This window comes from Arachis ipaensis, chromosome B03 (genome assembly GCF_000816755.2).
Source record: "Arachis ipaensis cultivar K30076 chromosome B03, Araip1.1, whole genome shotgun sequence".
NCBI classification, from domain to species: Eukaryota; Viridiplantae; Streptophyta; class Magnoliopsida; order Fabales; family Fabaceae; genus Arachis; species Arachis ipaensis.
In genome coordinates, this window is record NC_029787.2 from 126,590,107 (window position 1) to 126,602,593 (window position 12,487).

A 12,487-nucleotide genomic window follows, 5' to 3' on the forward strand; every position below is an offset into this window, starting at 1 on the left:
AAATATTATTATAAATTTTAATATTTTATTTGTATTTTACTTTAAATAAAGATAAAATAATATATTATATAATGAGAATGACAATGTTATACTAAACTCAAAAAATGTAAGGTTATAAAATAGAGTATTTATCCATTTTGTTTCTCAAAGAATTTCAGATTAGACACTTTAATCTCCAACTAAAATTAATTATTCGATTGGTCCCTAACAATTAACTATCAATCACTTAGATCTTTTACTCCGTCAACTCTAACAAAGGATAAAATAGTCACTGACAACTTTAACAGGGGACAAAATAGTCCCTGACCTCCTCTATTCGGAAACAACACTGTTCTCTCCTAATTTTTATTATATCTCGCATAACACTAACCGTCTAACACCATAACTTCAAGCTACACAATGCACATTCTGTAACTTCAATGTTCACAAGAAGAAAAATTCTCAACTTTATTCTCAACCAATTCATACTTAGGAAATTTGTCGCCTTCGATATGGATCCCATGCATGAATCTAGACAACAAGTTTGATTTGTTAAGACCCGTCGTCGTCGTTGCCATTTCCCTCCTCCTCTACCCTATCCAGTGACGGACCCAAAAAATTTTAGAAGTAGGGACAAAAATATATACACAAAAATAAAATTTAATTTGTTGAACATTATTAATTATATAGAGATATAAAATTTTATTACTATTTCTAAAAATAAAAAATATATTCTAAATTAGTAAATTAATCAATTCATTTTAAAATTTTATATGCAACATAGATACATATAATAGAACAAAAGATATAAAATAAGTAATAAGAATGAATAAATTGAGAATAAAATAAAATATATAAAGTCATGAAGAAAATAAAACATTAGATTAATATCTAAATTATAATTGTTTGAATTAAAATTTGCAATTGAAAATTTTAAAAAGCGAAACAATAAAATTGAAAGATGCATAGAGTCGTAAAGAGCTATATAAAAAAACATAAAGAATTTAAAATTTACTTTTTGATAAAGAGAAGATAACCATTAGACAAAGAATAGAAAAAAAAAAAAGTTTGAAAATATAAAATAAGAAGAGGGTTTAAAGAAATAAAAGAGCGATGATCTAAAAACTAAATTTAATTAGGTTAAATAATAGTTAAAATAATAAAAAAATAGAAAAATAAATTTGAGATTTTGACAAATTGAATTTAATTTATTTGTAATGGAGTCATTTAAAATTTAAAATAAAACATATTATATATAACGATTTTTTAAAAAAAAATGAAAATGCAGTGGGGCCAAGTGCCCCCTCATGCTACAAGCTGGGTCCGTGCTTGACCCTATCTAACCACATTGTCCACCACTCTGATTGCTTCCTTCAACTTCTTCTCCAAACCAATGTTCAGTAATCGCTCGCTTCAGTTTTCATATGAGCGGCAATAGCGATATTGCTCGTTGTACTGATAGCTTGGATGTTAGGTCGAAGCGGTCTACCAACTTGAACTCCAAAAAAGAAAGAATGAAGTATTTGGGGTCCATTTCAAACGAGAAATTGCATATGATTTCGAAGGAGAATCTTCTCATAATTTCCTAATGTCCAACAATCTATATTACTTGACGGAGAATGGAGAAAAACGTGTCTCTGGGGTAGTTGTAGAACTTGGTTATAAGAATGTGGTGGACGTTGTCGGAGTTGGAGGTGATATTATCGAGGACGTGGAGGTGGATACTTCTGGTGAGTGAAGTGCGGAGGAGGTGGGTGTATCAGTCACAGAAATTTAGGAAGTGTGTGGTCCATGACATGTTGAGATAAGTGCGACACGCGTGACAGTTGTACCATGACTTGATCTTGCAACTGAAGAGGAGGAAGGAAAAGAAGGCTGTGAAGGTGAAGAAAGAGAGTATGAATGTTAGGATTATGCGAAATATGATGAAAATTGGAGAAGAACAGTGTCGTTTTTTAACAAAAGGATCAGGAATCATTTTGTCCCCTTGTTAGAGTTGTCAGGGACCATTTTATCTTCCGTTAGAGTTGACGAAGCCAAAGACTGAAGGACCTAAGTGACTGATAAAATTAATTGCTAAGAATCAATCGAATAATTAATTTTTGTTGAAAACTAAAGTGTTTGGTCCGAAATTTTTCGAGAACCAAAATGGATAAATACTCTATAAAATATTAGTTTCCATTTACAGTATCAAATTAAACACGAAGTTACGAACGACGCACAGTTCACTCTTCCCTTCTTGTTTTCCTCTCTTTAATTTAGGTGCCTCCCAAATTGTGAAGTTTGAACCTTGTTTCATCACGTCTCAGAATCCACCACCACCACTAATAAGGAACCTTAAAACACAAAAGATAACCCATTTATGTAGGTGTTTTTTGGCCTCTGCTAACTTTACTCGAATCCGTGCCTAAATTTGGGATCCACAATAATATACATCCGTTTTTAATTGAGTGCATTGCAACTTATAAATACCAAGATTCCAATTCACAACATAGTCGGGACCTATAATAATATAACTTGTTGTTAACGAGCCCCTCAAAGAAAGGGATATTTTTATTTCACCCCTTCTTCTTCTTGGTTGGGGTTTTTGCTTCGTCATTATAGTAATTCCTCAAGAAGCTTAAACCTTGGCCTGCATTACTAAAAAAAAAAAAGGAAGGTGTTTAGTAGCAGCCATGGCATCAAAAAATGAAATTTTGTTGTTGTATTTTGTGTGTTTGGGATTAACATGCATTGAAGCTAACATCCTTGAGAACGATAAGTACTGGACGAACCATGAACAAGAGTTCGATGGTTACTGGAAGCAAAGAGCCGAGATTGCTAAAACTGATAACCTAAAAGCCTATTTCCCTGATCCCTATGCCGTCTCTGGAAACTTCACCTCTGCCATTAGTGAGTACGTAATTCTTCTCATCATCAATTTTAGCTTTAAAGGTAGAATAATGATATTTAGGGTTTTTCTTTTTTCTTTTTTGTTGTTGGACAAATTAAAGCGACATTATTGGAAAGAGTAGTGGAGGAAGAAGGAAGTTGAAAGGAAAGAATAGAGGAGCTGCATGCATGGCGACCAACCCCATTGACAGGTGCTGGAGGTGTGACCCAAACTGGGCTAATAACCGCCAAAAACTTGCAGATTGTGTTCAGGGATTCGGAAGAAACACCATTGGAGGAAAAGGAGGAAAATTCTACGTCGTCAATGACTCTTCAGATGGTGACTTGCTGTCTCCGAAACCAGGCACTATCCGCCATGCAGTGACAAGAACTGAACCCTTGTGGATCATCTTCTCCCGAAGCATGGTGATCACGCTCCAGCAAGAGCTCATCATGGCCAGCAACAAGACCATTGATGGCAGGGGATTCGATGTCCAAATTGCAAACGGTGCTGGCATCACCGTCCAGTTCATCAAGAACGTCATTATCCATGGCATCAAGGTCTACAACACGGTGGTCAAGACAGGTGGCATGATTAGGGACTCCGAAACTCATTACGGATTTCGGACACAGAGTGATGGTGATGGTATCTCCATCTTTGGCGCAAGCAACATCTGGATCGACCATGTTTCCATGAGAAATTGCTCCGATGGATTGATTGATGCCATTATGGGCTCCACCGCCATTACCATCTCCAACGGCCATTACACTGACCACAATGAGGTGATGCTGTTTGGAGCCAGTGACAGCTACACCGGCGACAAGATCATGCAAATCACCTTGGCATTCAACCACTACGGCAAGAGGTGTGTTCAGAGAATGCCAAGGGCCAGACATGGTTTTGTCCATGTTGTCAACAATGACTACACTCATTGGGAGATGTATGCCATTGGTGGCAGCAAGAACCCTACCATCATCAGTGAGGGTAACAGGTTCATTGCCCCTGAAAACCGCTTTGCCAAAGAGGTAATGTTTATTTAAGTCTTTTTATTTATATTTGCAACCACAAATAATGATAAATTATGTTGATTCAGATAACCAAGAGAGAATACGCAGAAGAAAGCATATGGAAGAACTGGCAATGGAGATCAATCAATGATGAATACTTGAATGGAGCATTCTTCGTTCAATCCGGGGCTGAATTGAAGAACAGACCATTCTCAAGGGAGGACATGATCACAGCCAAGCCAGGAACATATGTTGGAAGGCTTACACGCTTTGCGGGTGTTCTTCCATGCAAAATTGGCCACCCATGCTAGCTTAATTAGTTATTCGCCAATATTAAAGATTGTAAATAATTCAATTCATTATTCTTTTGCTATCTTGGTAGTCAACACCCATTGCTGGATGCTGCAAATGTAAATACCTATTAGTTTTGCAGTTTTTGCACACATTCTCATTGTTGTGTGCTTTTCATTAGTTTTCTTTTTCTTTTTGATAGGAAAGGATTAATTAAGAACACCGTAACGGTGGAAAGGAATGCCACCACCGTAGTTCATGAATGAAGGGTGATATGTACTAATTTTTGCTGTTACTTTGAGATTCTTTTATTCTTTTAATAGAAAAACATAAGAATATTTTTTAGAAAATAATAATATTTTTAAATAAAAATGATTGATATATTCCTTGTATTAAAAGTATAAAAAATATTTTCAATTAAAATTTTCATTTTATATATCTTAACAAATCGTCTAAACCCATAATATATAATATAAATATAATACATTAATACATATTATGTTTCCATGATATAATTTGAACTCACTGATAAAAGAAAATGAAACTTAGGAATTAGTTAACGATATTCTGAGAAAATGGATTATTAAGAATTAATTGTTTATCATACATATTTATTAATTATATTGTAATAACAACTATAGGTACGTGTTTCCATAGGAATTACAGTTCATAAAGTTCCGAAGAGGGAATATTTCTGCTGTACAATCTGGTATGAGAAGGCCAAGCTTTGTTGGAACTTTAGCACAAACTGATGGAGCAAATAAAAACTCTATGGACGACATTTACTAGGCCTTTTTCTTATCAACTTTCTTTACTGACAAAATAAGTACTCTTCGTAGTGCATATAACCCTAGTGCACAAGACAAATGACTTACCCATGCTTATTCTAAAATCCAAAAAATATAACGTAGATACTTTGGACTTATTATTCACAACACACCAAAATCACTTGTCTTACTTCCTAAATGAAGTTCCAATATATATATATAAAGTTACACTTTACAATAGTGGATTAATAGCCTATTAATCCATTGTTATAATATTTATATTATAAGTAGTAATAACAAAAAAATTCCAATAAAAAAATAGATAACAAAAGTTTAGGTATGTTTGACATCGATTTTTCTACTAAAGTTAAGACATATTTGCAAATTCATTTACTTACAAAATATTTATAAATCACCCAATAAATAATATTTATATTGATAACAAAATTCGAACTAATTAGTCCTTGTGAGATTTCATTTCGGTTTATATTAATTGTCCGGAACATCTTCCGCCAAATATTGAAATAAATAATCATGAGCAACGAGCAAATTACAATTTTGAGATAAATTTCCTATATTAATACAATAACTTCGCAAAGTATATTCAGTTCAGTAATTCTTTCTTAAGTTTTTTATATCTAAAAATTCTCTGTAATGCATGGAAGTGCACAAATGACTAAAGTGATATACCTTGATTTTATCAAAGCATTGTTTTTGGATGCTTCTCAACATTGAGCCAGACAATTTTTTATTATACCGCTAATAAGTAATGAGTATGCTCTTAGCTGCGGGCTCTTAGCTCTGCCGGGTGTTTACAAACGACAGAAAATTTTCTTTGATGTTTCTTGGTATTTTGGGTGTTGACAAAATCAAAATTTGTCTTTTATTAAAGTTATCATCGTCATTTTTTGTTGTATATAGAAGCAGTTAAAAACAACAAAAGGGCAACAAAAGCATGAAACAAATTCTGGTAATGTATATATATAAGTCACAGTTTGAACTTGATAACTCATTCCAATTTTGGTCTGTTGTTGGCAACTTGACATTTGATTGCTAAGAAGTTAGAAGTTAGGAGTCAGTGTGAAATGGAGCTTGCATCTGTGAAGAGTGAATTCAACCCAAGATGTAATAGGTTACACGTTATGGTGGATGGCAGCGAGGCTAATGCTTCTAAGGGCATCAAAAGGCGACGAAGAGATTCGTCTTTGCCTCTGCCTCTAACGGTGTTAGGGGGCAATGAACAACAAGGTGAACAGCCGGAAGCCCAACAGACACCACAGAGTGGCCAATCGACCCCCAGCACCGTGAAGAGAAGCTCAAGGTTCAGAGGAGTTAGCAGGCATGTGAATATTCAAAATCAATAAAATAAACATTTTTTTCTTGGTTTAAGGACAAAATGATCTCTAAGAAATTGTTAATTATCCTATGGTATTTGAAAATTTGGCTTTTCAGCCATCTAATATTTTGATTTTTGTGGGGTAAAACAGTCATTTACTTAAGACTAAAATCAAAATTATAATGTTTTGTTTTCAAGTACCACATGTAACTCTGACTAAAGACCAATTTGATAGTAAATTAACCTTTATTCCTTTCTGAATTCTGATTTGAGGCTGATCATATTTTCTTATGAAGCAGACACAGATGGACTGGAAGGTATGAAGCACATCTATGGGATAAAGGGACATGGAATCCAACTCAGAAAAAGAAAGGAAAGCAAGGTAGATGTTGAAAACTTGGACTCAGCTACTTTTCACTTTCATTGGGTATTTGTTTGTTTTTGTTCTTTTTTCTGATTGTTAACACCCTTGTTCATTTCCATCGTGGTTCTGTTTCTGAACTTGGATGTGTTGCTTTGCTGATGTGGAACAGTGTATTTGGGTGAGTACTTCAACTCTTTTACTCCTTCATATGTTCTTTGGATATAACTGCACAGAGTAGAAAAATTAACCCTTTTGGATTAAATGCTCATGGTTAAATCAGGAGCTTATAATGATGAAGAAGCTGCTGCTAGAGCTTATGATTTGGCTGCACTTAAGTATTGGGGAACATCAACGTTCACCAATTTTCCAGTATGTCAATAGCATATACACTTCAATAATGTTTTATTCATTATGGTTATCTTATTGATATCCATGCCTAACTAACATGTGATAATTTTTTCAGGTATCAGATTATGAGAAAGAAATTGAGATAATGAAAACTGTAACCAAAGAAGAATACCTTGCTTCATTGAGAAGGTAAACCTCATTTCCCCAAGAAATACTGCCATTAAGAATTTTCTGATATATTCCAAGTTCTATAATCTATATCCTTTTCTGTGTGTGTATTGCAGAAGAAGCAGTGGATTTTCTAGAGGTGTATCAAAGTATAGAGGAGTAGCAAGGTGAGAAGCATTTTCTAACTCATGCAATCAAACTTTACCTTTCGTTGCCTACAAACATATATTTGATGCTAAGGATAAAAATTGATTACAGGCACCATCACAATGGAAGATGGGAAGCAAGGATTGGAAGAGTGTTCGGCAACAAGTACCTTTACCTTGGAACTTACAGTGAGTTCTCGCAATCTTAATTCCTTGTTACCTTTTATGCCATTTCTCTCCATTCCCTTTTATCTGTCAATGTGCCCAAAGACATGAATGACAGAAAGAAGAGAAAGAAACAAATAATGACTAGTCTTGTCAAGATAAAGGGCTGATATCTTACACGTGCTCAATGTCTTGTCCAAAAGGTACACAAGAAGAGGCAGCTCGCGCATATGATATTGCTGCAATTGAATACAGAGGCATAAATGCTGTGACAAACTTTGACTTGAGCACTTACATCAGATGGCTAAGACCAGGAGGAGTACACTCTACCACCTCTCAAGATCAAAAGCCGAGCACAGACCCTCAGATATTTACAACCTCTAACCCCATCCTAGCCACAGGAGCCACCGAGCTATCAAACTTCAACTTCCATCCAGTCCCTGCAAGCGAATTGGACATCACCAAGAAGAAAGAGTTTTCCAAGTTTGCGGCACCTTTAAGTCCATGCTATAAGTCACCTTCATCTTCCCCAACAGCATTAGGACTTCTCCTAAAATCCTCAATGTTTAGAGAACTGATGCAGAGAAACCTGAATTCTGCAGATGAAGAAGCTGAAGAAGTTGAATTGAAATATCCACAAGAGGGCAGTGATGGGATTGGAGGGATTCTTAATAAAAATGACACTAACAGTATATCTTACTTTGGTTCTTCTTCCAATATCAACAGATTACCTAACTTAGTGTCTAGAGAAAGCAGCAAAATGCCAATGTATCACAGAACTGTTATGCCATCGCTGTGGAATGGTGCTTTCAACATTTCTGACTGATTATTTTTGTTATCTTTTTTATTAGCAGCTAAGAAACAGTTAAGAAAAAAATATACTTTCTCAACATAACTGTAGATGTCAAATAAATTGCTAAGATGTGCACAGTGACATTGTGACCTAGTCTTAGTCTGCTTATAAATCAACATTGTCAAACAAAAGATACTTTAATGTTTATGAGTTGCATTTCTGATTTCTTATTTAGCACAGCAAGTTTCAATTCATGGTAAATTAAAGATAAATGAGAAAAATCCAAATCAGCCCCTAACAATTACCTCGAAAGACAACGAGGCCCCTGACAAAAAAAAAACCCCAACCCGGCCCCTGACAAAAAAAATAAACCTAACCCGGCCCCTGACAATTACTTCGAAAGGACAACGAGGCCCCTGTGCCAAAAAAAATTTATGAGGGGCCGGATTCGGTGTTTTTTTTTCTTGAGGGCCTCGTTGCCCTTTCGAGATAATTGTCAGAGGCCGGATGGGGTATTCGCTCAAGATAAATCAATGTTCTGCTTTTGTCTGAATATCGATGCAAAACTATGTAAATTTAAGCAGCATTTATTACTGTCCCAAAACTGAAAAGACAGAGATTGGGGACAAAAAACATGTTTAGAGCGGAGACGATAATTTAAGGACATGGGTAAGATAATTTATCATGTTGAGGAACAAGTTTTAAGTCAATTTCTATACCTTCCGAAGGAACGGCTAAAGTTTCTACTTTCTACTATCTCACTGTGTAAGTTCTTTCTATCCCCAATATAGGAACCAACTGCTACATTGCATTTCGGGTAGTGCTCTATTGTCAGAATTTTGATTCATTTTTTCTCTCTAGCATACAATATTACTGCAAGGATCCCTTTTGGGAACACACAAGGATGAGCAAAACACAGCTTTTTCAGTTCTGATTTCTGTCGTGAATAAAATATCACTAGAGAAGCTTGTGTCTTTTTCTCAAGACTACTGATCTTGAGGATTTTCAGTAACAACTCTGCTAGGACATGTCCTAATATTGTGTCCCTCTTTGTGGCACAACCTACACTTGTATGCTTTATTCAAGAGAGTGTCCCTTCTTTTGCTGGGAACAACTTGAGGGCATGTCCTCTGGTTATGGCCATATTGGCGACATATTTTACACCTATTGTGTTTTATAACTCTACCATTGCCGTGGCTTGTCTTTAACTTGTTGCATGTTCTTCTGTTGTGGCCCTTTTCCCCACATAGTTTGCATGTGAATCGCCGGTCAACCAAAGAATCCTTGAGTTCCGGACAGTAGTGTCTCCTATGCCCTTCGCGTCCACAATTTTGACAGTAGAATTTCACTCCTGCATTATAGGTAGACACGATAGATTAATAATTATGACATCCAAAGAACACAAATCAGCAATATTGAGTGCAAGGATACAAGACAGACCCTTCATGGCCATGCTCCTTTTCTGACGGTTTATAGGATCACTAAAGAAAGCTTTCATAGTCTTGGAAGTATGCTTTCTTGCTGCAATAGTTCCCTTGGCTCTCTGCATCCATTATTAAAGAAAATATTATTTATAACGAATCTTCAGTGTGCCAAAACTCTTGTGCATCAAGTACTTGGACAATTTTCTCCTAGCATGAAATGAAGTCTTGTGCCAATACTCAAGTGTTAAGTAACACATGCGCTTGATGCATACTTTTATTTCTATCTCTGCGCACATTTTGGAATATAACATCAAGCAGGCAATCATTCATTAATATTTAATATTGAGAGAAGGTATATTTTGAGACACCAAATTTTAATGAAATACAAATCCTTGTATTGCTAACCTTAATAGCAGCCACTCTTTGCGCCTGAAGCTTGGGATCCTGGTGGATAATCTTCATTCGGTTGCTAAATAGACCAGTTTTCGCATTAAGACTCTGCAATCATTCAACTAAACATGGACATTTAAATTGGCAATCTCAACATCTATAAATCCTCCTTTTTAGATTCCCATATGAAGACAGGCATAATGTAGATAGAGAGTGCAGGAAATTTAAATTGTTAGAAACTCATAACTGCGTTAAGAAAAGTCTCTTAGAAATAAATTAATTAATTAATTAATTAAACAAACTGATGCTAAACCCTACATGATAAGAAGAATTCTTATTACTTATGAATTTAGCTTTTAATATTTCTAAACAGTTGTGTTCTTCTCTCGGTCTCTGCATCTGTATATGGGTTCTGAGTGTGCAGGTCCATTTTTGCCATATATCCCTCTAGTCCACAATATGTCGCTCTCAAAATTTGTTTCGAAGCGACAGTTATTGTACACTGAAAGGAGTATATATCAATCTATCAAGGGAACTAGATAATGGGCTCAATTCTTTGTTTTGTGTAAAAAACATGCATGGTAAGAAATTATATCAAATATAAGTGTGTTACATAAGGGTAAGCAGCTAACTTACTTTCAATGAACGACTAATCTTTAATCCCACTTCAGGAGATGGTGACTGGTAAACACGCTTGGATTTTTTCTTCACATCTAACTTTATGTCTAACTTGTCTACTTCATCATCTTCCTTCACTTTAAGTGGTGAACTGGAAAGAAAAAATTAAACAAATAATCCATAAAGAAACATCCTATAGGACTTGGAAAATAAATTCATTTTTCAGGATTCAAAGGTTTGTATAAACAACAATCCAGATCTGTGTGTAAATCAAGTATGCTTTTCAAGTGTTTGTGCCTTAGACTACAAAAGTTTGAAAGTGTTAAGAGATGTGCATCATAACTCATGTATGCAGCCACGAAAAGAATTCTTAAAAACATTGGAAAAGATGAAGTTTGCTTCTCAGAAGTTACATTGAACGGGCTCTCTCCCACGGTTTCTCATCAATGGATTCTTCCCATATAACACATTCTCCAGAGCACTGGTGGCAAGTCACTATACCCTGTTTACATGAAGACCAAAGGAAGAACGTGAGAAAACTAGCAGATATGGTTGCACTAATATGATGTTAATATCCTAGTTTTTCGCAACTACTACAACTATTAACGAAATACCAACTGAGAATCAGTGAAAAGCCTTGTATATAACCACATAAGATACAAAAGAAGGAATGGCTGATTCAACTACTAAATTTTGCGTATCAAAATTATCCAAGTCATTGAATCCTGGTAAGACCAAATTGAAATTTGCCTTTATTCTGAGAACAATATAACAGTATAACACCCAAAAATGTATACCTTTCCGTTACATTTTGGACAATCTGATCTTGATCTTTCTATTCCACATTCTGTACACGGAGTATAACCCCTTCCCCGGCAACTCGGACAAGGAAGCTCTTTGATATACTGTCCATTTGGACCAAACCAAGACCTTGGCTCTTGTGTCTGAGAGTTAGTTTTGCTGCAATGAAATTTTTAAATTAATCTCAAGTCACTTATATGGTGTATCTTAACAACATTCAGTTGTCCATATGAATTTTGGTCTAATTGAAACAATGTGAGCATTATTATAAGAAGATAGTCAACACAGTTTCAGTTTGCACTTAATTGCAGTACCACACCACATCAACTAAAAGGACATGATGATTTTGTCTAATAAACTGAAGTGAAAGCATCAACTTCCAAGCTGAAACTCCAGGCCAGAAGGGGCCAGACGCCTAAAGCAAGAAACTTTCTTTGTGGTGCTGAATGAAGTGAACATGAATCATGTTTGATTTTCATAAACAAAAATGAAGTACACCACAAGCCAAAATTCAGACTCATAATGATCGATGGCATGGGAATGTAGTAACATAAAGCAATACCTTGGGTTGAGTTCAACGTCGAGGCCAAAGAGCTCCTCTGGAGGAGTGTAACCCAACTAAGCATCATCAAAATAAACATAAATATAAAAAAGAAAAGAAAAGAATATAATAACAGTAACTGAATGTGTTGTGGCTTGCCTTGGTTGTTGGTTTAGGGTTAGAAAATGAGTCATCATTGAGTGAGGATGAAGAACAAAGGATGGTGGAATTGATGTTGGTGTTGGGATGAATTGGAAGGAAAAGATGCAGCAGGGTTCGGGTTCTTGTTCTTAGTGGTGGTGCCTTGCATTTGCATGGATATGTGACAGCACCAGATGCCGCAGTGCGTAGTAATAGTACTAACATCTCGACGAACTTGCTTTTGATCGGAAACTGAAAAACACTTTGATTTTCCGCAATAGCATTTACACTCGCGTAGCCACAGAACAACCATCGGTGTGCGAGGTAGTAGCAGTT

The 12,487-nt window shown here is 35.6% G+C and overlaps 3 protein-coding genes and 1 long non-coding RNA gene across 8 annotated transcripts in view; 2 read left to right on the forward strand and 2 right to left on the reverse strand.

Annotated features, from left to right (window-relative positions):
• Positions 1-4,444, forward strand: part of LOC107633969 (pectate lyase-like) — a 15,116-nt gene extending 10,672 nt beyond the window's left edge. Inside the window, exons 2-4 of the mRNA XM_021119703.1 lie at positions 2,769-2,875; positions 2,973-3,876; positions 3,945-4,444. Of these exons, the coding sequence (XP_020975362.1) occupies positions 2,769-2,875; positions 2,973-3,876; positions 3,945-4,169 (1,236 nt within the window). The 3' untranslated portion in view covers positions 4,170-4,444. The remainder of the gene's footprint in view (positions 1-2,768; positions 2,876-2,972; positions 3,877-3,944) is intronic.
• Positions 5,889-7,760, reverse strand: LOC107631902. Of its 5 annotated transcripts, none has more exons than XR_002359903.1 (3): positions 7,622-7,760; positions 6,497-7,530; positions 5,889-6,014 (listed from the first exon to the last, which is right to left on the reverse strand). It is a non-coding gene; the product is annotated as an uncharacterized LOC107631902 (long non-coding RNA). The 5 variants fall into 5 exon arrangements; XR_002359904.1 differs by having other exon boundaries at positions 5,997-6,133; XR_002359902.1 differs by lacking the exon at positions 5,889-6,014 and having other exon boundaries at positions 6,289-7,347; positions 7,455-7,530.
• LOC107631901 (AP2-like ethylene-responsive transcription factor BBM1) lies at positions 5,972-8,564 on the forward strand. Its single transcript, XM_016335485.2, has 8 exons — positions 5,972-6,255; positions 6,552-6,634; positions 6,786-6,794; positions 6,897-6,985; positions 7,080-7,153; positions 7,249-7,299; positions 7,391-7,467; positions 7,647-8,564. Exons 1-8 carry the CDS (start codon positions 6,002-6,004, stop codon positions 8,267-8,269), a joined length of 1,260 nt encoding a protein of 419 aa, XP_016190971.1. The 5' UTR covers positions 5,972-6,001; the 3' UTR covers positions 8,270-8,564.
• LOC107631900 lies at positions 8,808-12,420 on the reverse strand. The gene is made up of 8 exons (XM_016335483.2): positions 12,170-12,420; positions 12,032-12,087; positions 11,466-11,628; positions 11,082-11,170; positions 10,687-10,819; positions 10,066-10,158; positions 9,677-9,779; positions 8,808-9,587 (listed from the first exon to the last, which is right to left on the reverse strand). Exons 1-8 carry the CDS (start codon positions 12,374-12,376, stop codon positions 9,223-9,225), a joined length of 1,209 nt encoding a protein of 402 aa, XP_016190969.1. The 5' UTR covers positions 12,377-12,420; the 3' UTR covers positions 8,808-9,222.

Bases quoted from the DNA above. Each gene is read 5' to 3' on its own strand.
- LOC107631901 (XM_016335485.2), top strand. From the start codon at position 6,002: ATGGAGCTTGCATCTGTGAAGAGTGAATTCAACCCAAGATGTAATAGG. The intron at 6,986-7,079 runs GTATGTCAATAG...TAATTTTTTCAG, and splicing joins CAACGTTCACCAATTTTCCA to GTATCAGATTATGAGAAAGA. The intron at 7,300-7,390 runs GTGAGAAGCATT...AATTGATTACAG, and splicing joins AAGTATAGAGGAGTAGCAAG to GCACCATCACAATGGAAGAT.
- LOC107631900 (XM_016335483.2), bottom strand. From the start codon at position 12,376: ATGTTAGTACTATTACTACGCACTGCGGCATCTGGTGCTGTCACATAT. The intron at 11,171-11,465 runs GTATACATTTTT...TCATGTAAACAG, and splicing joins GTCCAAAATGTAACGGAAAG to GGTATAGTGACTTGCCACCA. The intron at 10,820-11,081 runs GTAACTTCTGAG...TTTTCTTTCCAG, and splicing joins TGGGAGAGAGCCCGTTCAAT to TTCACCACTTAAAGTGAAGG.